This window comes from Spermophilus citellus, assembly GCF_964194105.1.
Source record: "Spermophilus citellus genome assembly, chromosome: 5".
In the NCBI taxonomy this organism is placed as follows: domain Eukaryota; kingdom Metazoa; phylum Chordata; class Mammalia; order Rodentia; family Sciuridae; genus Spermophilus; species Spermophilus citellus.
Genome location: NC_138186.1, coordinates 109026507 through 109052793, shown reverse-complemented (window position 1 = coordinate 109052793; position 26287 = coordinate 109026507). Strand labels below are relative to the sequence as shown.

Here is a 26287-nt window from a genome sequence, read left to right as displayed (position 1 = left end):
TACACTATGAAATGCTTCAAGTACTAAATCAGCAGTTCAACTTTAGGGTAATTTTATGTAGAAAGCTATGGAGGCTTAGTGAAAACTTCTTGTGGAAACGTTTCTTGACTGCTTATTCTTATCAGAAACTATGGCAATTAACTTATTTTTTATTTAAAACACATCTTCTGTGGGGTATACAGAGAAGAGAGTTCCTAATTTCTCTTCTTTTTGGTACTAGGGATTCTAGGTGTTCTTTATCACTGAGCTACGTCCCCAGCCCTTTATGGTTTTTATTTTGAGACAAGATCTCACTAAATTGCTTTGGGCCTTGCTAAATTGCTGAGGATGGCCTCATACTTGCAATCCTCCTGTCTCAGCCTCCCAATCACTGGGATTACAAGCATGTGCCACTGTGACTGGCTACTTCCTAATTTCATGTTGAAAAATTTTTGTGGACCTGGCATAAAATAAGAAATTTTGTGTTATGTGTGTTGCTCTTTGTGTGGAATCTTCAAAAATAATTTTATTTGTGAAAACTTTTTCACTGTCAGGAAGGCATTATTTTACTTATTACAATATTGTTTAAGGTATTACTATGGAAATCATGAGAAAAAATTGAAAATTCTCATATAACCTTAAAAATTTATATTTTCTGTTCAAAATAAGAATATTTTTTTGTCTTGGTGTCTTAACCTCTTCAGGATTACAGTGCTGTAAAGTCTACTGGGAGCACTAGCAAACAACTAACTAGGAAAAGGACACCAGCTGCTTTGAAAAATACCTGTTCCACTGCAGAGAGTTTATAATTAACATCTGCTTCTCGCTAGAAGCATTCAAACAAAATAATTTTCTTTATACTTTGTTGATTTTATAGCAGGACATTAGAATGCATTAAAGGCACATTGAGCTGTCCCAGATTTATAATTTTAGAACTTAAATAAATTCAGAAGTCTGAAAATTAACTTGTAATATGGGAATTTTAAATTGCCTTTAAAATGGCTTTAGTCCCTGACTTGCAATATATTTATGTGTTGTGTTAAAATAAGCAGGAATACTTGATATGATTCTGTTGTTGTTTATGGGTTTTCTTACCATTATTTGACTCTGGATATATGTATCAATTGCTTGTCTCTGATATTCTCACGATTTATTTATCAGCATATATTTTACACATTTTTGTTAGGTTCATTTCTTTATATTTTTTAATATTCATTTTTTAGTTGTAGTTGAACTCCTCAATACCTTTATTTTATTTATTTTTATGTGGTGCTGAAGATCAAACCCAGGGCCTCACATGTGCTAGGTGAGCACTGTACTGCTGACAGACCAGCGCCAATATATCTTTATATTTTATGTTATGTTTTCTCATGTCATTTTTTTTTCCCCCAGGACATCCTCTTTTCCTTCCCTTTTCCCCCTGTTTTTCTCCCTCTACTCTACTGGTCTACTATTTACTTACAGTTTTCTTTTTTTTTAAATTGGTACTTTATAGGTACACATAAAGGTGAAATTCATTGTTGTATATTCACATATATACATAGCATAATTGGGTCAATTTTATTCTGCCATTCTTTTCTTTTCCTATTCCTTCTTCCCTTCTTCTCTGTCACCTTTCTCAACTACACTGATCTCCGTTCAGTTTTCCTGGGATCCCCACTCCTCCTTTTTCTCCTTCTTTTGGTAAAGTTTTCACATATGAGAGAAAACATTTGATCATTAAATTTCTGACTCAGAATGATGGTCACCACTTCCATCCGTTTACCAGTAAATGCCATAATCTTCTTTATGGCTGGGTTAAAGTTTGTTGTGTATATATACCATATTGTCTTTATTCATTCATCTGTTGACAGGTACCTTTGTTGGTTCTATAACTTTGCTTTTGTGAACTGTGCTGCTATTAACATTGATGTGGTTGTATCAATATAGTATGATGATTTTAGTTTCTTTGGATAACTACCAAGGAGCAGGATAGCTAGGTCATATGTAATTCCATTCCTAGTTTTTTGGGAAGTCTCCATTACTGTTTTCCAAAGTGATTTTACTAATTTGAAGTTCTGCCAAAAATATAAATGTTTTGTATTTTTCTGTTAAATTTTTCTGAGGTACCATTTAATATCTGGTTACTATACCTATTTTTCAATGATAGATTCAGCTTTTAGCTAGTGCATGAAATTTTTGATATCTGATTTTGTATGTGTCAGCTTGATTAAGCTGTAATCTTATTATTGCTACTAAATTTGCTTATAGAGTCTTTTGAGTTTTTTCTGTAGTCATATATGATCTGTAAACAATGGCTATTGTGTCTTTTGCTTTCTAATCTTGAAATCTTCTATTTTTTATTCTCTGTTGACCAAGATCTATAAGATGTTGAGTAAAAGTGAAAAATATATTAACAAATTTTATCCAAAATTTGGATATGAGATTCCAAAGGTTCTTTCTAGTTGAACTTTTATTCTGCCCTTGGTAGGATTATGATGCATAATGATGATGATACATGGGAATGTGTATTTTGGTAATTTTTATTTTCTACTTTTGTATAAATATATATATTATATGTATTTTAACATTTTCCTCTCATTGAATTTTTGTTATCCTACCTTAAAATCTATTTAAGATTATTCTTAAAGTCAGGAATTCTGAGATTTAAAGATATTCACTTTGTCTCTCTTTGTAGAATTTAAAAAAGAAAATGACTTAAAATTGTTTTTCATATCAAGGTTCTAACTTTTTTTGACAGAGCAAAAGATTTGGTGAAAATATTTGTTGTTTTACTCATTTAATGTCACATTGTCATATTCAAATAAATGCCATTAATTCATTTCCATAAAATAGATATGAAAATTCTATTATTTTTTACCTTAGTTATTTAAAATATTAAAATATTTTGAAGGGGCCAGTTTAAATATGTATTTTAAAATTTCTGTTTTTTAGGAAATCAATATGTTAAACTTTGAAATACACACATATGCACACACACACACGTATAGATTTGGTTGCTCTAAATAAGTCGTTAATACTTTCCTTTATAGATCTTTTTGATTTTTATTATTGATATTAAATTCTTATCTTGAATTGATAAATGTTTCAAATATTCTGGGCTTAAGTGGTAATGAAAATAGTTTTATATCTTTAAGAGAGTTATAGTGAGAATTCTTTAAAATTTTAAGGAGATGCATATTTAAAATGACATCCTTGCTAAGTTTTCATGAGGCCCTGAGTTCAATCCTACCACTGCAAAAAATAATAATAATAATAATAAAACAATTAAATAATAAAATGACATCCTTGATCTAATTATTTTGGAGAAATTTTAAAGTCCTATGTATTATAAAAATTAATAACTTACCCATAATTCAACATGAGCAACATTTTGTAGATTTGACCATGTAAGTGCTAAAATACTTTGCCAGTTTTAAGGATTTTGGCCAGGATAGTGGCAGTGATTTAAAGGTTAAAATCGGAGCTAAAAGGAATTATTACCATAAATATCAGCCAAGAAACTAAAAATGACATTTTCATTGTGGGATTCAACAGAATTTGACAGAGGATCTTTTGCTTCAGATTAATTGCCATGATTAGAGACACAGATGTTTATCAGAAGGCAAATCCTACAATTTTGGCCAACTAGACTGTTTGTAATACCATTAAATAATTTTAAGCTACAACATTTAAATAATCCTAAAGGGATAGATGCAGTATACACGCAGCCAGAATTAGTTGATCTGTCTGATGAAAATAATGTATTAACATCATAGAAAACACCAAATTCATAGCTACCATGTGTGTTTTAGCATGCAGCCTTTGTGTACTTTAATTATAACACTGATTTTGTGAAACTAACTCTCACTCATTATGTTGGCTCCATCTAAAGACAAGTAAACCAAACCCAGATATCTCAAACCCATAACTATGGTTAAAGCATGTTTTTTACTATGATCACATATACTGTTAATATGACTATTGATGCAGCACTGTAGTGAAGGTGTTTCAGAGTATTGTTAAAAATGTGCTGGCAGGAACCCTGGATGATTTATCTTTTGAGATTGCTGTGATTGGGCAGCCAAAGTTTTGTGTTTTTAAATCTCCCCCATGAGAACTTTGTTTTTATTCAGCATTCAGCCTTAGCTCAAATCATAACTCTCCCAGGAAAAAGGGGCATCTTATTCTCCTAAGAAAAGGTTAAACTCTGACTCCTATTATACTTTAAATTCTTCTTAAATCTCTTTATGGTTTATATTTTTCTCTCCTCATGTTTTTTTCTTAAAGGGATGTAAAATCTCCATATTTATCTATTCATTATCAAGGAGTAGAATGTAGACAACCTAACCTATTTATTTAGCTTTTTTTTTTTTTTTTTTTTTACTGTGTTTCTTAGATTGACTGTTTTCTTTTTTCTTTTTTTTTTTTTTTTTTTTTTTGGGAGGTTAAAGTGTTTTTATTAATAAAAATATGTACATTTAATCTTTAGGATTGTGAGAAGTAGTTCAGGAAAGCCCATGATGAATACAATTTTTCACTAGCTGAGAATGAAAAAATTGGAATAGAAACAGAGGCTATATTTGAAACCAAGAATCACTTTTCCCCCCCATAAACTCTTTTTTTTTTTTTTTATTTTTTTTTTTTATTTTTTTTTTTATTGGTTGTTCACAACATTACAAAGCTCTTGACATATTATATTTCATACATTAAATTGACATGGGTTATGAACTCCCAATTTTACCCCAAATGCAGATTGCAGAATCACGTCAGTTACACATCCACAATTTTACATAATGCCATATTAGTGACTGTTGTATTCTGCTACCTTTCCTATCCCCTACTATCCCCCCTCCCCTCCCCTCCCATCTTCTCTCTCTACCCCATCTACTGTAATTCATTTCTCTCTTTGTTTATTTTCCCATTCCCCTCACAACCTCTTATATGTAATTTTGATTAGCAATGAGTGTCTCCCTTCATTTCCATGCAATTTCCCTTTTCTCTCCCTTTCCCTCCCATCTCCAGTCTCTGTTTAATGTTACTCTTTTCTTCCTACTCTTCCTCCCTGCTCTGTTCATACTTGCTCTCATTATATCAAAGAAGACATTTGGTATCTGTTTTTTAGGGTTTGGCTAGCTTCACTAAGCATAATCTGCTCTAATGCCATCCATTTCCCTGAAAATTCTATGATTTTGTCATTTTTTATTGCTGCATAGTACTCCATTGTGTATAGATGCCACATTTTTTTTATCCATTCGTCTATTGAAGGGCATCTGGGTTGGTTCCAGAGTCTAGCTATTGTGAATTGTGCTGCTATGAACATCGATGTGGCAGTGTCCCTGTAGCATGCTCTTTTAAGGTCTTCAGGGAATAGTCCGAGAAGGGCAATAGCAGGGTCAAATGGTGGTTCCATTCCCAGCTTTCCCAGGAATCTCCAAACTGCTTTCCAAATTGGCCGCACCAATTTGCAGTCCCACCAGCAATGTACAAGTGTACCCTTTTCTCCACAACCTCGCCAGCACTTGTTGTTGTTTGAATTCATAGTGGCTGCCAATCTTACTGGAGTGAGATGGTATCTTAGGGTGGTTTTGATTTGCATTTCTCTGACTGCTAGAGATGGAGAGCATTTTTTCATGTACTTGTTGATTGATTGTATATCCTCCTCTGAGAAGTGTCTGTTCAGGTCCTTGGCCCATTTGTTGATTGGGTTATTTGTTATCTTATTGTCTAGTTTTTTGAGTTCTTTGTATACTCTGGATATTAGGGCTCTATCTGAAGTGTGAGGAGTAAAAATTCGTTCCCAGGATGTAGGCTCCCTATTTACCTCTCTTATTGTTTCTTTTGCTGAAAAAAAACTTTTAAGTTTAATTAAGTCCCATTTGTTGATTCTAGTTGTTAACTCTTGTGCTATGGGTGTCCTATTAAGGAATTTGGAGCCCGACCCCACAATCTGTAGATCTGAGCCAACTTTATCTTCTATCAGACGCAGAGTTTCTGATTTGATATCAAGCTCCTTGATCCATTTTGAGTTAACTTTTGTGCATGGCGAGAGAAAGGGATTCAGTTTCATTTTGTTGCATATGGATTTCCAGTTTTCCCAACACCATTTGTTGAAGATGCTATCCTTCCTCCATTGCATGCTTATAGCCCCTTTATCAAATATAAGATAGTTGTAACTTTGTGGGTTAGTCTCTGTGTCCTCTATTTTATACCATTGGTCCACCCGCCTGTTTTGGTACCAGTACCATGCTGTTTTTGTCACTATTGCTCTGTAATATAGTTTGAAATCTGGTATCGCTATACCGCCTGATTCACTCTTTCTGCTTAGAATTGCTTTTGCTATTCTGGGTCTTTTATTTTTCCATATGAATTTCATGATTGCTTTATCTATTTCTACAAGAAATGCCGTTGGGATTTTGATTGGCATTGCATTAAATCTATAAAGAACTTTTGGTAATATCGCCATTTTGATGATGTTTGTTCTGCCTATCCATGAACAGGGTATATTTTTCCATCTTCTAAGATCTTCTTCTACTTCTCTCTTTAGGGTTCTGTAGTTTTCATTGTATAAATCTTTCACCTCTTTTGTTAGGTTGATTCCCAAGTATCTTATTTTTTTTGAGGATATTGTGAATGGAGTGTTTTTCCTCATTTCCATTTCAGAAGTTTTGTTGCTGATATACAGAAATGCCTTTGATTTATGCGTGTTGATTTTATATCCTGCCACTTTGCTGAATTCATTTATTAGCTCTAGTAGTTTCTTTGTAGACCCTTTTGGGTCTTCTAGGTATAGAATCATGTCATCTGCAAATAGTGATAATTTAAGTTCTTCTTTTCCAATTTTTATGCCTTTAATTTCTTTCGTCTGTCTAATTGCTCTGGCCAGTGTTTCGAGAACTATATTGAATAGAAGTGGAGATAGAGGGCATCCCTGTCTTGTTCCGGATTTTAGAGGGAATGCCTTCAACTTTTGTCCATTCAGAATGATGCTAGCCTGAGGCTTAGCATAGATAGCTTTTACAATGTCAAGGTAAGTTCCTGTTATCCCTAGTTTTTCTAATGTTTTGAACATAAAGGCATGCTGTACTTTGTCGAATGCTTTCTCTGCATCTATCGAGATGATCATATGGTTCTTATCTTTAAGTCTATTGATGTGGTGAATAACATTTATTGATTTCCGTATGTTGAACCATCCTTGCATCCCAGGGATGAATCCTACTTGATCATGGTGCACAATTTTTTTGATGTGTTTTTGTATTCGATTCGCCAGAATTTTATTGAGGATTTTTGCATCTAGGTTCATTAGAGATATTGGTCTGTAGTTTTCTTTCTTTGAGGTGTCTTTGTCTGGTTTCGGGATCAGGGTGATGTTGGCCTCATAGAATGAATTTGGAAGAGCTCCCTCTTTTTCTATTTCCTGAAATAACTTGAAAAGTATTGGTATTAATTCTTCTTTAAAGGTTTTGTAAAACTCCGCTGTATACCCATCCGGTCCTGGGCTTTTCTTGGTTGGTAGTCTTTTGATGGCTTCTTCAATTTCATCTATTGATATTGGTCTGTTCAGATTGTCTATATCCTCCTGACTCAGTCTGGGCAAATCATATGACTTAAGAAATTTATCGATGTCTTCACTATCCTCTATTTTATTGGAATATAGATTTTCAAAATAATTTCTAATTGTCTTCTGTATTTCTGTAGCATCTGTTGTAATATTGCCTTTTTCATCCCGTATGTTAGTAATTTGAGTTCTCTCTCTTCTTCTCTTCGTTAGCATGGCTAAAGGTCTGTCGATCTTATTTATTTTTTCGAAGAACCAACTTTTAGTTTTGTTAATTTTTTCAATAGTTTCTTTTGTTTCAATTTCATTAATTTCCGCTCTGATTTTAATTATTTCTTGCCTTCTGCTACATTTGCTGTTGTTTTGCTCTTCCTTTTCTAGGGCTTTGAGTTGGAGTGTGAGCTCATTTATTTGTTGGTTTCTTCTTTTTTTGAGGAATGACCACCAGGCGATGAACTTTCCTCTTAAAACTGCTTTCATTGTGTCCCATAGATTCCGATATGTTGTGTCTGTATTTTCGTTTATCTCTAAGAATTTTTTGATTTCCTCCTTTATGTCTTCTGTAACCCATTGATCATTCAGTAACATATTGTTCATTTTCCATGTGATGTAGGATTTTTCCTTCCTTCTTTTATCCTTGATTTCCAGTTTCATTCCATTATGATCAGATAAAATGCATGGTATTATCCCCACCCCTTTATATTTACTGAGGTTTGCCCTATGGCATAATATATGGTCTATTTTTGAGAAGGATCCATGTGCTGCTGAGAAGAAAGTATATCCATTTGATGATGGTTGATATATTCTATATAAGTCAGTTAAGTCTAGGTTATTGATTGTGGTATTGAGTTCTATAGTTTCTTTATTTAACTTTTGTTTGGAGGATCTGTCCAATGGTGAGAGAGGTGTGTTGAAGTCTCCCATAATTATTGTGTTGTGGTCTATTTGATTCTTGAATTTGAGGAGAATTTGTTTTGTGAATGTCGCAGCACCATTGTTTGGTGCGTAAATATTGATAATTGTTATGTCTTGTTGGTGAATGGTTCCTTTTAACAGTATATAATGACCTTCTTTATCCCTTTTGATTAACTTAGTCTTGAAGTCGATTTTATTCGATATGAGGATGGCCACCCCTGCTTGCTTACGAGGACCATGTGCGTGGTATATTTTTTCCCATCCTTTCACCTTCAGCCTGTGTATGTCTTTTCCAATCAGATGTGTCTCCTGGAGGCAGCATATTGTTGGATTTATTTTTTTAATCCATGATACCAGCCTATGTCGCTTTATTGGAGAGTTTAAGCCATTAACATTCAGAGTTACTATTGATATGTGGTTTGAACTTCCATCCATGTTTGATTGTTTATCCTTTTTTTAAAAAAAAAAAAAAATTTAGTTTGTCTCTCCATGATTGTCTTTCCCCTTGCCCTCTGTCTTTACTGCGGCACTTCCCACTGATGGTTTTGGTTATTGTTTTTCATTTCTTCCTCGTGTAGTGTTTTGCTCAAAATGCTTTGCAATGCTGGTTTTCTGGCTGCAAATTCTTTTAACTTTTGTTTATCATGAAAGATTTTTATTTCGTTGTCATACCTGAAGCTTAATTTTGCTGGATACAGAATTCTTGGTTTTCTGGCTGCAAATTCTTTTAACTTTTGTTTATCATGAAAGATTTTTATTTCGTTGTCATACCTGAAGCTTAATTTTGCTGGATACAGAATTCTTGGTTGGCATCCATTGTCTTTCAGTGTTTGAAATACATTGTTCCATGACCTTCTTGCTTTCAGTGTCTGTGATGAAAAATCCGTGGTTAACCGTATTGGTTTACCCCTAAATGTGATCTGTCTCCTTTCTCTTGTAGCTTTTAATATTTTCTCTTTGTTCTGTATATTGGATATCTTCATAACAATGTGTCTTGGCGTTGGTCTACTGTGATTTTGTGTGCTCGGTGTCCTGTATGCATCTTCAATTTGTATATCTGTTTCCTTTTTTATTTCTGGAAAGTTTTCTGTAATTATTTCCTTCAGTAAGTTTCTCATTCCCTTGGTTTGAATCTCTGTACCTTCTTCTATCCCGATGACTCGCAAGTTCGGTTTCTTAATGTTATCCCATAATTCTTGGATGTTTTTCTCGTGATTTTTTATCAGCCTTTCTGAGTTGGCTAGACTCTTTTCAAGATGGTGTATTTTGTCTTCATTATCTGATGTTCTGGTTTCTACTTGCTCCACTCTGTTAGTGATACTCTCAATTGAGTTTTTAATTTGGTTTATCGTTTCCTTCATTTCTAGAATTATTGTTTGATTATTTTTTATAGACTCTATCTCCTGATAAAGATGCTTAACTTCTTCTTTTATCTGTTTGTGAAATGCATTCTCAATGTGTTCTTTCGCTGCTTGAATTTGCTGTCTTGTATCCTCTTTAAGGTTCCATTCCATCTGTCTTAGGTGTTCCTTGATTTCTTTATATGACCATTTTTCTGATGACTCTAGGTCCTCCTGAATATTTAGGCTGTCCTGCGTTGTTTGTACTCCTTTTCTTCCTTGTTTTTTGAAGCTGCTCATGTTGTTTCTTGTTCTGTTTGACTGCTGAGTTACTGTTTACTCCTATAAATTAGTTTGATGCTTGGGAGGAAAGGTATTTGAAGGGAAGGGAAGAAGTCTCTAAAGAGAATGAGAGTAGGCAGGTAGAATTCAAGAAAAAAGGGGGGATAAGAAAAATGAGAAGACTAAAGAAGAAAAAGAATAGGAACTAAAAAAGAAAAAGATTTAAAAAAAATAATAATAATAATTAAAAAAATTTAAGTTAAAATTAGTAGAAAAAAAATTTAAAAAATATTTTGTAAAAAAAAAAATTAATAAAACAACAAGAAAGAAAAAAATGAAAATGAAAGAAAAACCTAAATCAAAAAAAAAAAAAAAAAAAAACCTAATAACTGCAGTCTTAGAGTTTGATTAACTTCTCTTCCAGTAGATGGCGCTGTGCCCACCAGGTCAAGTTTCTCCTGTCAATACGCGGGAACCAATCACTGTGCAGCAGTTCCTCCCAGACTGGGCGAGTCTCCAATCCTGAGTGTCTAGGGCCTCCTCTTGTGTCTAGTCACTTCCCACTTTTTCTCTAGCCAGGCCCCTCTCACCACAATACTGGCTACACGCCAAGTCTGCTGCTCCCGGGAGCCCTGTTTTCATGAACGACTGGGCACACTCTTCCAGTTTGCCATTCCCTCAGACCCTAAGCTTGTAGAGTTTGGGGCTGAGAATCCTCAGCGGCTTTTACTTGCCCTCTGGTATCCACTTCCCGTAGGTGGTGCAAGAGGCCTCAGCAATCAGCCCAGGTGGGAGCGGTATTTCCGCTTGTGAGACCCGCACCACCTCTGATTCCCTCGGGCTGGCTGAATCACTCACAAGAGAGCTGGGAGGTGCCCTTAGGGGAGAGCTGGGAGGGGCTCTTAGAGTTTTCCCGATGTGTGGAGAGGCAAGGCTATGGGATCACACACCTGTTTCAACAAAGTTATCTCCGCAGCAGTCTGATGACATGGTTTCCCTTTGCCGGGAGACTAATTCTACGGGTGGGTCCTTCTCTCCCAAGCCCCGTTTCAAACCTGTGGCCACTACTTATGAAGGCTCGGTAGGCATTTACCTTCGTAGGATGAGAAGGGCTGACCCGTTGTTTCAGCGGGATGAATTAATGCCGAGTCATAGCTGTTTGTCTGCGGGAAGCAGGTGACCGGGAGTTTGAATTCAGCGGGCCAGAGCTCAGTGTGTGTTCTCGGATCACTTGGATTTTAAATTGTCGCTCATCTTATCAGCTGTTTCATATGATTCGGCAGCTCAATCGCGCGGTGAAGCGTCTGCTCTGTGATGCTCTGTGGGAGGCGGCGGCGGCGGCAGCGGCGGCGGCAGCGGCGGCGGCCTTCGGGACCCCCGGGGAGGGGGTGCGGGTTGGGGGAGGGGAGGCGGCGCCTCAGGCCACGCGGTCCGGTACCGGACACGCAGGAGAGCGGGCGGGGTGGGGGAAAGAAGTTGAGATCTAAATTTAGAGACTGAGCTTGGGAGGAGAGACGGCTGGGGAGAAAGAAGCAAGGTGGAAAGGCGGAGAGGAGAAGGGGAGGGAGAAGGGGAAGGGGTTGATGGAGCCGGGCGGCTCGGGCTGCAGCCTTACTGCTCGCGCTGAAGTCCTGCTGTACTCCCTTCACCTTGGCTGGATTAGTGGCTGATTCACTCCACCTAGGCCCCTATCATGACACGGTGCTGGGTTTTTGTCGACAGATCTCCTTTAATGATCTTTACCTCATCTTTTCAGACGCCGCGGCGCGGGGCTCAGAGCGGCTTACTCACTTCCCGCCGCCATCTTCCAATCTCTCTCCTGACTGTTTTCAATGTGAGGGAATTTTTATGAATTGGCACTTAGAGACATATTGAATTTTTTCAGTTAATGTTTTAAATGGTATAAATGGATTCAGTTAAGCAATAAAAGGATTATGAATTATGTTTGCAATTTCTAATTCTAGCTGTATTTCATACTGCTTTCTTTGTATGTAATAAAGTTTGTCACCATTTTAGAAAATAACTTTCGATTTTCACAAAATTTTACAATCTCATTTCCTTCAAGGATTTAATAGTAGATTACTCTCTCGAGCTGTTTTGTTACTAAGATTTAATTTTCCCTACCCAGGTTGTCAGGTTCAAAATGAATTATTATCATGAGACATTAAAATACATGACCCTTAAGTAACTAGAAAATAACAGTGACCATGCAAAGTCTTCCATGTCTTAATAAACAGATTGTAGTAATTTTTCAGTGTATTTTCAAGAAGATGTAGAAATTAGAAGTTTGGTATTTTGTAAAGATATAGTATTCCATATCATGAATAAAGAGGCGAGTCAGCTATTTTGTATTATCGACTTTATATTTTTGTATTTACTTTTATAAATTAGATAACTTGGTTAAAATTCAAAATCAGATTTTGAAATTAGATACCTGAGTTCCTCCATTTTTAATGATGTCAATTGTATTTCTTTGTTCCTTTTTTTCTTATTGCAGAGTGTAACTCTTATATTTAAAAAACTTTCTGAAAATATTACATTTTGAAATTTACATTTATATTACTTTTTGAAAACTTATATTTCAGAATCCTTTATATTAGTGGAAAGTTTCTTATTGATGTCTTCTGTCTGCCCTGGTCTGCTGTTCCCTCCCAATAATAACTACTATGTTGAATTTTATGTATTCTTTTAGTTTCTATGAGCAAATACAGATTCTTATTCCCTGTTTCTTCTGCCTCCAGTATTTGATAAAACATAACATATCATAATACTGTTCTTTGGGGCTGGGGATATAGCTCAGTTTGTAGAGTGCTTGCCTCACATGCACAAGGCCCTGGGTTCAATCCCCACCACCACCCAAAAAACCCAAAAACCTTACATAATACTGTTCTTCACCTTTGTTTTTCTACATAACAAGATCTGCATATTTCAGAAAATAGCACACTTTTAAATTTTGTTTTATGAGTGCATAGAATTTTATGGAATGGATGTGCCATAATTTATTAGGTGATACCCTATTTTTTGTTGTTGTTAGAGTTTTATAATTATGTTGGGTTCATCCTGACAAACTCATACAGTTTGTTGATTTCAGTTCATGATCCCCTCCTTTTCCCTCCAGTCCTTCCCTGCCATTCTCTTTCCGCTACTCTTTTAAAGACTTCCTTTTTTTTTTTTTTTAAAGAGAGAGTGAGAGAGGGGAGAGAGAGAGAGAATTTTTTTTTTTTAATATTTATTTTTTGGTTCTCGGCGGACACAACATCTTTGTTGGTATGTGGTGCTGTGGATGAACCTGGGCCGCACGCATGCCAGGCGAGCGCGCTGCCGCTTGAGCCACATCCCCAGCCCGACTTCCTTTTGTTCATCTTTTAATTTATATTTGATTGTTTCTGCTATTCTCTTCTTTGATCCTGTTTCCTTTACTTTACTCTAGCTTTTGCATAGGAGAAAAAAACATTCAACCTTTGAGTTTCTGAGTTTGACTCATTTCACTTGGCATGATATTCTCCATTTCCGTCAATTTACCAGCAAAGTTATTCTTCCATCCTTCTTTATGACTGAGTAGAACTCCAGTGTGTGTGTGTGTATATCTATATCTATATCACAATTTCTTAATTCATCTATTGATGGGTATCTGGGTTGATTCCATAATTTAGCTATTGTGAATTGTGTTGTTATAAATATTGATGTGGCTATATCACTATAGTATGTCAATTTTAGATCTTTGTGGAAAAGTCCGGTAGCTGGGTGACATGGTGATTTCATCCATGGTTTCTTGAGGAATCTCTATACTGCTCCATCAAGAGTGGTTGTACTCGAATGTTGTCCCACTAACAATGTATGAGTGTACCTTTTTCCTTACAACCTCACCAGTATTTATTGTTGTTCATATTGTTGATCATAGCCATTCTGACTGGAGTGAGATGAAATCTTAATATTAAGTTTTGATTTGCATTTCCCTGATTGCTGGAGATGTTAAACATTTTTTCATATTTTTGTTGGGCGTTTGTTTTTGTTCTTTTGATAAGTTTCTCTTTAGTTCTTTTACTCATTGATTGATTGGGTTAATTTTTTTGTTAAGTTTTTTAAGGTCTTTGTATATTCTGGATATTAATCTATTGGAGAAGTAGCTGGCAAAGTTTTTTTTTTTTTTTTTTTTTTTTTACCTATTCTGTAGGCTGTTTCTTTGTGTTCTTAATCATTTCTTTTCCTGTACAGAAGAAGCTTTGGAGATCTTGTTAAAGAAGTCAATGCCAGCACCTATATGATGGGATGGTACCCTATTGATGTTATTTGGAATTTTTTCTTAGTTTTGGTATGAATAGTTTTGTGATGAATATTCTTAGACATACATAGTTTTGAGTATGTATAAATCTATTTTGGATAAATTCTACAACATTGAAATTGCTAGGCCAAAAATTGTGTGTAGTTGCAAGATCAATATTTTCTGTTCCCAAATTAACACATTTTATGTGAAAGATTCATTGGATTTAAATAAATAATTTCAAAATTTATTATTAAGGGTTATAATAGTCATATATAAAGAGGGTTGTTTGAATGTTAGCTTCTAAGAGAAATGGGAGTCCCTTTAATCTTTTGAAATATGGTGAAATGTGATAGAAATAAATATAATACTTGCTTAAGAAATTGGAGGAAACCAGAAATTACTTTTGAATGTTCAAATGAATTATAATGAAGAGTTTCTTATGGTTAGGAAAGGTTTTCTATATAACATGAAGGAATAATATTGTTCAGATGGTGGTGGGAAGAGTAATAACAAGGGCTCATGTTTTGAAGAGTCCTGCATACTGTGTCTGGAAGGATTCTATATGCTGTGCACCGTATTCAGTCAAAATTGGCAACAAGAAGACTTCGGAAAATTTCAAGCTAGAATGGAGTGATTAGATTTATAATTTAGAAACAGTAGTCTCCATTTCTTGAAATGAGTCTATGAAGACTGAAAATTTCAGTATTCATTGACAGCACTATCTTGGCTTAGTAAGATATGATTGTAATGATAATATTGGTTTATTTCAACATCTAACAAGTACCGCTTTGTGTATGGTTATGAACATCTAATTCAAGACTAGAATTCTGAAGTTACTTCAAAACCCGGCTCCACTGTTTATAGTTGTTTGAATTTAAACAAGCCTTTTGAAGTCTCAGTTTTCTCATCTGTAAAATAATTTGATATGAAATTATTTATTTAAATGAATATACAGCCCACTGGACTAAAATCAACAATTTGTTTTACTGTATATTACCCCGGTTCCTAATCAACTGTCAATAACATAATAGGCTGCTTAATAAATATTTATTTAATGATTTTATGCTGACAACTGGCAAAAATAATTTTAATTAAATGTTTTTTTTAATTTGTTCTAATTATGCATGACAGCAGAATGCATTTCGACTCATTGTACACAAATGATAATTTGATATGGTTCTTAGAAATAATAAGGATAATTAATGTAATGGACTTATCTTATTTTTGCCTTTAGTCAGCACTCCATAATTGTTATACTTAAAAAAAATTAATCTTTATAATCTTCTTATACAATATTACCTGTCTTGCAGATGAGGAAATGGAATTCAGAAATCTTTACTTTCTTCAATATTTATAGTACAAACATTGTCAAGTACAATATTTTAATCTGAGCCTCTGTTCCCTAGACTTGAAAAGCATGCTGCGTTGCTGTTCCAGTACTGAGTGATCAGTAGAAGTTGATAAAGAATGTATCACTGGTAGTTTGAGGTTTGACTGGCTAGCCTTAGAATTTCTAGGCCCAAGATGTACTTTTCCTTATCTCTTCTAATGTCTTTGTCCTAATAAAGCATAAATCTAATAAATAAGTTGCTACTTCATTTTATATTATTTTTTATTAGCTTTGTTGAGAACTAAGCATGGTAGTGCACACTTGTAATCTCAGCTACAAAGGGAGGCTAAGTCAGGAGTATTCCAAATTGAAGTTCAGCCTAAGCAAGTTAATAAGATTCTGTCTCAAAATATAATAGAAAGGGGTTAGGTATGTAGCTGAGTGGTGGAGCACTTACCTATCATGTGCAGAGCCCTAGGTTCTATTCCGAGCAGTACATAAAAGGTAAAATTGAGATAAAAAGCTTTATTGAAGCAAATTGTCATTTATATGTCATTTATATATGTGTGTGTGTGTGTGTAAATTGTGCTGCCATAAACTTTGATGTGGCTGTGTTATTTAACAGACTTTTATTACAAGTTTTTAGTCCAATTATATATATATATAATATAATATGGCTACTTTATATGTATATTATATATATATATATATATATATATATATATATATATATATATATATTGATTTAGCATGTGAAACTGTCACCACAATCAAGACAGTGACCATCTATAATCATCATTTCTAAAAGATGATTTTAATCCACATAATCTCTCTTCTTCTTCTTTAATGCTACCTACCGCCATCACTATGCATCTACTAATCATTCTTTGGAACAGATTTGATTATGTGTGCTAGACTTTTATATCAGTGAATAAAATATGTATTCCATTTTTGTCTGGTCTCTTTCATTCAACAGGATTGTTTTGAAAGGTAAAGTAGCCATTTATTTGAAATCTTTCTTCTTAATATTGAAAGTTACTGCTAGAGATTTTCTGCTAGATATTGCTTTTCCAACATCTGTAAATACATATGAAATTCTCGTTTTCTTTAGTTAAGAATATTTATTAATGTCCCATTAGAATTTCTTTTCATTAATACCTTATTTAAGAAGTAAGTCATTTAGTTTTAATTTGTAGAATATCCTTATCCAAAAATGTTGAGAGTATAAATATTTTTAAATTTCAGATTTTTTTAAAAATTCACAATATTAGCATATGCATAATGAGATTACTGGGGGATAGGAAGTAAGACTGAAGGCAAAATTCACTTTATGTTTCATATACATCTTTATATATAGCCTGAAGACAATTTTGTACATTTTAATTAATAATTTTGTGCATGAAACCAGATTTCCTGATGTGAATACATTTAGATTTGTACTTAAAAAGTTTTAGATTTGTGAGCATTTTGGATTTTCAGATTAGGGATGTTTAACTTGTATTTGGATGTTTTCTAAGAAACTTTCTATTAAGGATAACTAATTTAATTTCATTGTGATCAGAGAGCAGATTTTATAAGATTTGTTTTTTCAGTTTATCAAGACCAATGCAGGTATATTTATATTTTATGAAACAGTATATATTATATCTTCACAAATGTTCAATAACATTGTGGGAGAAAGTGTATTCTATTTTTAGATGAATAAATGTAATCAGGTGAAATTGGTTGACAATACTGTTTGGTTTACTGTAACCTTGCTGGTTTTCATATCAGTAATATTTTCTCTACAACTTTTGGAGAGGGACAATGAAATATTTTACTGTGCTGGTGGATATTTCTATTTTTCTTTGCATATATACTGTTTTTGCTTTATTATTTTTAAGACCTATTTTTAAATATGTAAATATTTGAGATTTAATATCCTGGTGATTAATTCATCTCTTTGTAATTATGAAATGAATTTCATTATTGCTGGCAATATTCTTGGCTTCAAAATTTATTTTTTTCTGACATTTATGTCATTCTTGTTTCCTGTGATTAATCTCAACACCCATTTTGTTTACTCTTAGACATTTTAGTTTTCGTCAGTTAGGATTCTTCACATAGGAAGACTTAAGGAAAAATTATTTTACCAATCTATGTGTTAGTGTTTTCTGTTAAGAGGACATATTATAACATATCATATAATTTTTTGAGGATTAAATGAAGAAATAATAGCAAAGTGCCTACAACTGCATTTGCTGCAGTATGAACTTTATGTAATATGTAAATCTTTGACTGTTGTTCCTAATATTACTGCTTTGTTTTTAAAAACTTTAAAAAAATTTTTTTATAAAATATTGAAATAGAATTTCCCATTTATTTTTATCTCTAGGAAGTTTTTTGTTTGCTCTATCACTAGTCATTTTCAAATTAAATAAAGTAGAACATTATCATGAAATTTGTAAATAAACTTGAACTTTAAAATATCTTCACTTAATTTTACTTTGATACATTATTAATTTATCATTGTTTTGTACTTACATATTGTGTGTACAAAAATGCCAGTGTAGTCTCATTTCATATTTATTAAGTTGTCATTTCCAAATGCATTAGAATTGGGTAACAGTTGTATTTTTTCACAACTTTTCACAATTTATCGTAAGTTCAAAATGTATTTTTTCACAACTTTTCACAATTTATTGTAAGTTCAAAAATAGGACGTACTAGAAACTGAACAAATTCTTTTTTTAAAACTCAAAGAGAATTAATGTTTATATTTCATGTTTTGTATGAGTTCTTCACATTATCATAATTTATAATGAATGATGCCTTTTTTTTTTTTTTTTAAGATTGGACAGTTGGCTTTTAAAGGAATGAGGAGACTTAACAGAATTCAGTCAATAGTATTTGAGACTGCCTACAACACCAATGAGAACATGTTGATTTGTGCCCCTACTGGAGCTGGAAAGACCAATATTGCAATGCTTACAGTCTTGCATGAAATTCGCCAACATTTTCAACAAGGTGTTATCAAAAAGAATGAATTTAAGGTAAGTAAATAACAAACAATAGCTTTTTAAATCCTAAGAATTAAAATAAGCTTGTAGTTATATATGTTAAATGAAATCTGGACGTTCTTTAGGATATTTACTGTACTTGAAGTCACACAACTAGTACTGCTTGAATTACTTCATTATTAAGGCAATCCCTATTTGTTTTATGAAAATCCTATTACCCTTGTGAAAAGCTATGAAAATACATTTAGCTTTGAAGCAGAACCAATTTTCCAAATGATAAAGCTATGTAAACAAATTCCGTTGTACTTTAAATAGCTACCCACTTATCCAACAAAGATAATACTTTTCATATATCACTATTAAGATTTTTTTCTCACAGGAAGTAGCTGGAATCATATTTCACAATAAATTGTGACTTATATTGGCTACTGTGAAGCAAATGAAATTGTAGTGTTTGCTCATTCATCAAGCTAGTTGTTCCTTTGATACAGATTGTATATGTTGCTCCAATGAAAGCCTTGGCAGCTGAAATGACAAATTACTTCAGCAAACGTCTAGAGCCACTGGGTATCATTGTGAAAGAATTGACTGGTGATATGCAGTTGTCAAAAAATGAAATTTTACGAACTCAGGTATGTTATTTACCTAGATTTTTTTTTTACTTGGTACTTTTTTTTAGGTAATTGTGAAAATTATTTAACAACTATATTTTAAGAAACTATAGTATATAATACAAACATAATGTAATGAACTACTTTTATTTGTAACCACATATTAAATCTGCACTACAGAAGAAGTTTTGCTGGTGCTTTGACTTATATCCTTTCTAATTTTGGTGATATTCACTGTATTTTGAATATTATTAATTTCCAAGTTTAAATTTTAGGTCTGCTAATATTAAATATTATTTTTTTAAACCATTAGGGAATGGGAATATGGTTGGTTAAGATCTTAAAATGATTCCTCTAGTATTCTAAGCCATTTAATAAGGCTATCTTAATATATAATAAAAATTAATTATTCATTTTTTAAAAAATATTTTTAGTTGAAGTTGAACACAACACCTTTATTTATTTATCTATCTGTTGTTCTGAGGATCGAACCTAGTGCCTTGCACTCTATTGCTAAGCTACAACCCAAGCCCTAATCATTCTTTACTTTATCAATGGAAAGTTATTGAATTATGCTCTTTATATATGGCACCATATTAGGTGAAATGGCTTAAAGCAAAAAAACATTTATGACATAGTTCTTGGCTAGACATTGGGGTGCACACCTGAAATCCCAGTGACTCCGTAGGCTGAGGCAGAAGGATTATAAGTTCAAGGCTAGCCTGGGCAACTTAGTGAGATACTGTCTGGAAAAAAAAAAAAAATGAAAAAAGCCAGGGTTTCTGAGGGTGTAACTCAGTAGTAGAGTACTTATGGGTTTAATCCCCAGTACCATTAAAAAAAAAAAAAAAGATATACTTCCTGCATTTAAAGATATTATTATGACTAAGTGGGAAAAAATATAATAGGACTATAGCTAGATTATTATTTTCCATTAATATAAGTATGGTGATAATCATACTGCTTTTAAAAATAAAATGATGCATGACCAACTATTTAAATTTTCTGCTAGAGATTGAACCTGGCTCTTTACCACTGATCTACATTCTCAATTCTTTTTTATTTTTTATTTTGAGATGGGGTCTTTTTCAGTTGCTGAGGATCTCACTGAATTGAAGAGGCTGGCTTCAAACTATTGATTCTCCTGCCCAAGCCACCCAACTTGCTGAGATTACAGGCATACACTGTGATTATGCCTAGTTGGATGACCAAATATTAATAAGACAATTTAGAAAAGTTTGATAAAAAATAGATGAAACAACTTTGCAAACAGTGGATGATGTTAGTTTTAAATGTAATTGGGGGGTGAATTACATTCCTAGGGCTGCTATAGAAAAATAGTATGTATTTTGGTATTTTAAAATAACAAAAACTTCATCCTCTCTCTATACTGGAGTTCAGAAGTATACAGTAAATATGTCATCAGAGTTGATTTCTTCCAGAGGCTCTGAAAGAGCCTGAGCCTTTAACTTTTGGTGGTTACTAGAAATCCTTGGCAACCCTTGGTATTTCTTGGCTTTTGTACAACTCACTATGTTTTTTGCATTAATCTTTACATGGCTTTTTTCCTTTGTATGTCTTTTCTCTTACTCTTTCTTCTAATGTTAACCATTGAATTTTTTATCATCTACCCTAATCAATATGATATCAAGAACCTTACCTTGATTATTAAATACATGCAAAGTTCCTTTTTCCAGATAAGGTCATATTTATACGCTGAATATTTGTACCTCATCCCAAATACCACAGTGTAATGGTATTTGAAAGTAGAACCTTCGGAAAATAATTGAGTTTAATCAAGAGAGTGATTAGTGAGATTAGTGCCCTTATAAGGAGATTGATCTTTCTCTCTTTCTCTTTCCGTCACTTTTCCTTTGTCTTCCTCTTTCTCTATCTCTGTCCTTTTCTCTCTTTCTCTCAAGTCACCAAGGAAAGGCCTCCTGATCATATAGTGAGAAGGTGTCTGCCTGCAAGCCAGAAAGCTAGGATTCATGAGACATTAGATCTGCGAGCATCTTGATCTTTCAAATCAGTGTCTAGATCTGTGAGAAATAAATGTCTATTGTTTAAGTTACCCAGTTTATTTTATTTTGATGTAGTAGCAGCCTGAGCTGACCAAGACGATCAAATTCACAGTTTCTGGCACAACTATTGTAGCACAACTATAGGTTGTGGTGCTACAATCTCTGAACACATGACAAAAATGGAAACCAGATTTCAGTTAAATTTATTTTGGAGTTAATAAAAATAGACTGCAAGTATAATCAATACTTTGGTCAATTTTACTGGGTTTCCTTAAGTTTGCCTCTTACAGACCCTCTTGGGAAAAAAGCCGATCACAGGATTTATATATACAGTCATGTTAATTTCAAGATTTTTAAAAAAGCATAATAAAAGATTGGGAAAATTTTAAATTTCTATGATTAGTAGACTAGTTACACAATATGTATTGCCCTTGATAAAATATTTATTCCTGAGAAATGCTGTTTTCTGCCAGGTGCAATGACACATATTTGTAATCCTGTCTTCTAAGGAGGCTATTGCAGGAGGATCTCAATTTCAGGATAAGCCTAGGCAACTTATTTATTCCCTGTCTCAGAATAACATATAAAGAGCTGAGGATGTAACTCCGTGATAGAGTGTGTATGTGTGAAGCCCTGGGTTCAATCCCTAGTACTGAAACTAGGGTTTGATATGAAACTAGAGTCTCTGATTATACTGGTAGGTAGAGTCTGAATAAACTGTAGGCCTCTGCAACCAACAAAGCCCATTTTAGTGTTAGCAGCTAATCACAGCAGGGAATACCTACTGGCTTCAGGTTCTAGGATCACAGCCAGCAAAGCCAGAGAGTGGCCAGTTGCAGCTTTTAAATGGGTTTTCCTCTCCAGTGTTGCATCAGACTCCAGTAGCTCACTGCCAATTTCTTTCTGGTTCTTGTGTCATGAATTCAAAGAATGAAATTCCCCTATAAGGAAGATTGTGTGTAAAAGAGTAGGATTTATTCAAGTGTGAAAAAAAGAAGCAGGACTCTTGTGGGTAGAGGGGACCTGATAGGTGTTGCCAGTGTTAGCCTAGAGATTTATATAGTTCTTGGGTCAACAGTGTTGATCCAAATTTATGCTAAACAGGTCTTAAAAAGTATCAACACTATTGGTTAACCCTTAAGTAACTTTCCTGCAGTCTTCATTGGGGTCTGCCCCTACTTGTACTGTTGTCAGAAAGCAGGAGATTGAGGTCAGTATATTGTGAATGCTTGGGGTTTGTGGGTGCTACGTGGAGCAGACATCTGTACTGGCCCTGCCTGGGTTGCCTGGGTAAGACAGGTCGACATGCCCTGACTTACTTGGCTTTGACTCACTGTGCCTTAGGCCCACACTGGGATGGTAGGCTCCCCTTGGCCTGGATCTGTGCTCACCTCCTGCACTTCAGCATGTCTGGGGTGCACCCTGCCACTCTGGGACAAGGACTTGGCTTCACTATCATTAGCAACAAATAGAGGATTATGTTTTCTGGCTTAAAAGTATAAATTTGAGGGTAAAAAATATAAGTAGCAACATTATATACTGTTGAATTCAATTGTATGTCATATACACTAACCACATAAGCTACTTATACTGGTTTTTCTGGTTATACAATTATGAAGAAATAATAAATATTTTTTTGTTTTATTTTTTTACCTTTTCTGCTACAAGAGCGTGTTAAGTTATGCTGTAAAAAAATAAACATAATGATTTTAGCATTACATTAAGTGTTAGTTTTTTATTCAGCATAGTTATTTTTCTGCAATATGGTAGCTTCATAAACTATCATTTAATTATCTGTTTTTTTCAGTAGAAGCAAGAAAAAAGATTTATGTCACCTGCTATTGCTATGCTGCAATCACATTGCTTGCTTTTGCAATCGAATATTGTAGTTCTATTGAGGAACAGTAGAGGAAACTGAGGCTTACAGGGCAACAGTAATTTCTGAGGTCTCATTTCCAGTATCACGGGGATAGAATTAGATTCAAGATTTTCTAATTACACAGTCTGTTATAAGTTTTTATGAATACATTTCATCTTCCCATCTTTCCTAGCCACAGGTTTTTGTTTGTGTGGGTGTTTTAAAGAAAACCAATGTACTAAAAGAGTTTGGTATTATTTGAAAGAAACAGTAAAATGATGGCTTGTATTTATAAGGGGAGAAATATCTATGGATGTTAGTTTTCACTTCAGTTCATTACAATATATGATGAATGTATGGGATAATTCATTTTTTGAATTACTGAAAATGGCAACATCATATGATGGAAAAGTAAAGGTGTGATAATTTTATAAAGAAAAAGCAAAATTGCCACCATTTATAGGTCATGACTAATAATGAGGGTGTTTAGGCTTTCAATTTTTTTCTCATTAAGTACTTTTGAAAGTTTGGAAAGTTTTCCAAGCCGAAGAGATAGTGAAGGCTTTAGTTTACTAAACTGTCAATAGCTTTTGCTTTCAGGATGATAAATTGAAAACCTTTTTAACTCTAGATTGTAAAATAAAATTCTGTCACATCGATGATGATAGTATTTGTTGCTTTTCTTTATGATTCATATTCTTCTGGTATATAGATATATGTCCATACTAGTTAAGATTTTTAAAAATACTATTGAATTGGTTAGTAAATGCATAGTGCCAAGAGCATTCCAAGTACATCTCCTACCTACTCATAACTCAGCAACCAAAAGATTACTTTTTGGCACAGTAGGAGGCCTTTGGTACCACTATGCATCTGTACTTACTGATGAGTTCCCTCCCAATCACCAGACTCTTCTTTTCTGTACGACTGTAGACTTCTGTATTATTCAGCATCAATTATGGTCTAAGGTTGGAATGAGGGACTGTCCTGGTCGCCAGCCCAGCATCCCTGCCAACCACTTTCCTGGTGAACAATTGCCTGTCCCTGTGATTATTAAATGCTTTAAATATTATCTGATATGTAATAAATACTAGTAGAGTTTAAAGATTTGTTAGTGAAAATCAGACACCTATGTAATAGAATTAATTAAAGTAATATTATTGAGAGACTTGGCTCTGGTTATTATTGTATTCATTTATTTAATAAAATAGTATGGTGGAGTATATTAAATAATATTTAGATTCTGTCACTGACTTTTTTTAAAAATCTATAATTGACAAATGGTTTTATATTTTAAAAAGAGACTTTGGCAGAAAAATTTCAGTGGAGCTATGAAACAGCTTTTATTTTTAAGGAAAAAGAAAAGGCACAGGTAATTATCATATGCTCATTCCATACTTATATTTAGGAATTGATGGTAGAAGTGTTGCCAAGTAGTGTCCTGAACACAGAAATAGATATTAAAATATAGAAGCATATTTAGGGATAACTTGAGAACTCTATTTTCTTTTCTCCCTTTCTTTGTTCTTAGTATAAAATTGAGGTTTCTCAAAGTTGTGTGAAATGTGATGTAAGTGGAGCTTAAAGCCATACACTGATATAGTCATCTGATTCTTAACAAAAGTACCAAAAATATAAGTTGGATAAAACAGCCTCTTTAACACATGGTACTGGGAAAACTGGGTATCCACATGTAGAAGAAAAGATCTTTAAAACTCACCCCGTACAAAATAAAGTCAATGTAAATTAAAGACCTATGTATAAGACCAGAAACTCTGTAAATGTTTGGATAAAAAAATGGGGGAAACACTTCAACATTTTGTTGAAGGCAGAGCTTCTTGAATAGGATCCCTGGAGCTTAGGAAATAAAGAGAAAGAACCAATAAAGGGGGTGGCATCAAATTAAAAAGTTTCTGCACAGCAAACGAAACAATAGTTTTAAAAGACAGCCTTCAGAAAGAGAAAATCTTTGCCAGCTGCTCTTCCAACAGGATTAATATCCAGACTATAGAAAGAAATACAAAATATTCAACACCAAAAATATCAACTAACTCATTCAATAAATGGGAAAATGAATTGAATATCACTTCTCAAAAGAAGTAGTACAAATGACCAGCAACTGTGGGAAAAATATCCACCCTCTTTATACATCAGCAAAATCCAAATCAAAATTATATTCCATCTCACTTAAGTTAGAATAGCAACCATCAAGAATACAAACAACAATAAAAGCTGGGAAGGAACATGGACGAAGGAAATTTTATACACAGTTAATGGGGATGTAAATAAAACCACTATGAAAATCAGTAATTTCCTCAAGAAATTAAGTAGAATTACCATATGATCCAGCTATGTATCACTCCTTAGCATTTATTTAAAAGATTTAAAGTCAGCATACAATACATGCATACCCATCTTTATCACAGCACAATTTACAGTTGCCAGATTATGTAATCAGCCTGTGTGTCTGTCAACAAATATATAAATAAAGCAAAATAACAATAATAATACACACAATGAAGAATTATTCAACCATAAAGAACAAAATTATGTCATTTATAGTAAAATGGAAATGCAGAGTATCCAGTTAAGTTTAATATGCCAGCCTCACAAAGACAAGTAGTAGATTTTCTTACATATGTGGAAATTAGAGGGGAAAGGGGGAAAAAGATCATGAATACTATTAGTATACACAAGGATACTATTAGTATACACAAAGGGAATCAGTAAGGAAGAAAGGAAAGTGGAGGGTGGAAGAGGTATTGGGAAGTGAATGGGATCAAATTATGTTATATGCATGTAGGAATATGCTACAATGAAACTCATCTCCTGTATAATTGATAATACACCAATAAAAAATTTTAAATTGTATTCAATGTTGAACCTATAAAGGTTCATAATACCATTTTGCTCCTCTTCCTTACTGGTATTAATTTCTTAATATAGTTATTATTGAATTTTTAAGTATTTAAAAAAGCGTTTTTTGTTTTACTAGCAGTGAAGGCAGGAAGTATATTTTTAAAATGTTGCTGCTCTTTTTATATTATAACCCCATACATTTAAAAATAATATTTGTATAGAATCTTTTCCAAATTTGTTTTTCTAAAAATCAATACTTATAGTCACTATATTAAGTTCAAAATGCCTT

The 26287-nt window shown here is 33.6% G+C and overlaps 1 protein-coding gene across 3 annotated transcripts in view; it reads left to right on the top strand.

The window, feature by feature from the left end:
* ASCC3 (activating signal cointegrator 1 complex subunit 3) overlaps positions 1-26287 on the top strand; it is a 409213-nt gene that overhangs the window by 105915 nt on the left and 277011 nt on the right. For all 3 annotated transcript variants that reach the window (XM_081294719.1, XM_081294720.1, XM_081294718.1), the window contains exons 9-10: positions 18479-18679; positions 19138-19278. In XM_081294719.1, coding sequence (XP_081150845.1) covers positions 18479-18679; positions 19138-19278 — 342 coding nt within the window. The remainder of the gene's footprint in view (positions 1-18478; positions 18680-19137; positions 19279-26287) is intronic.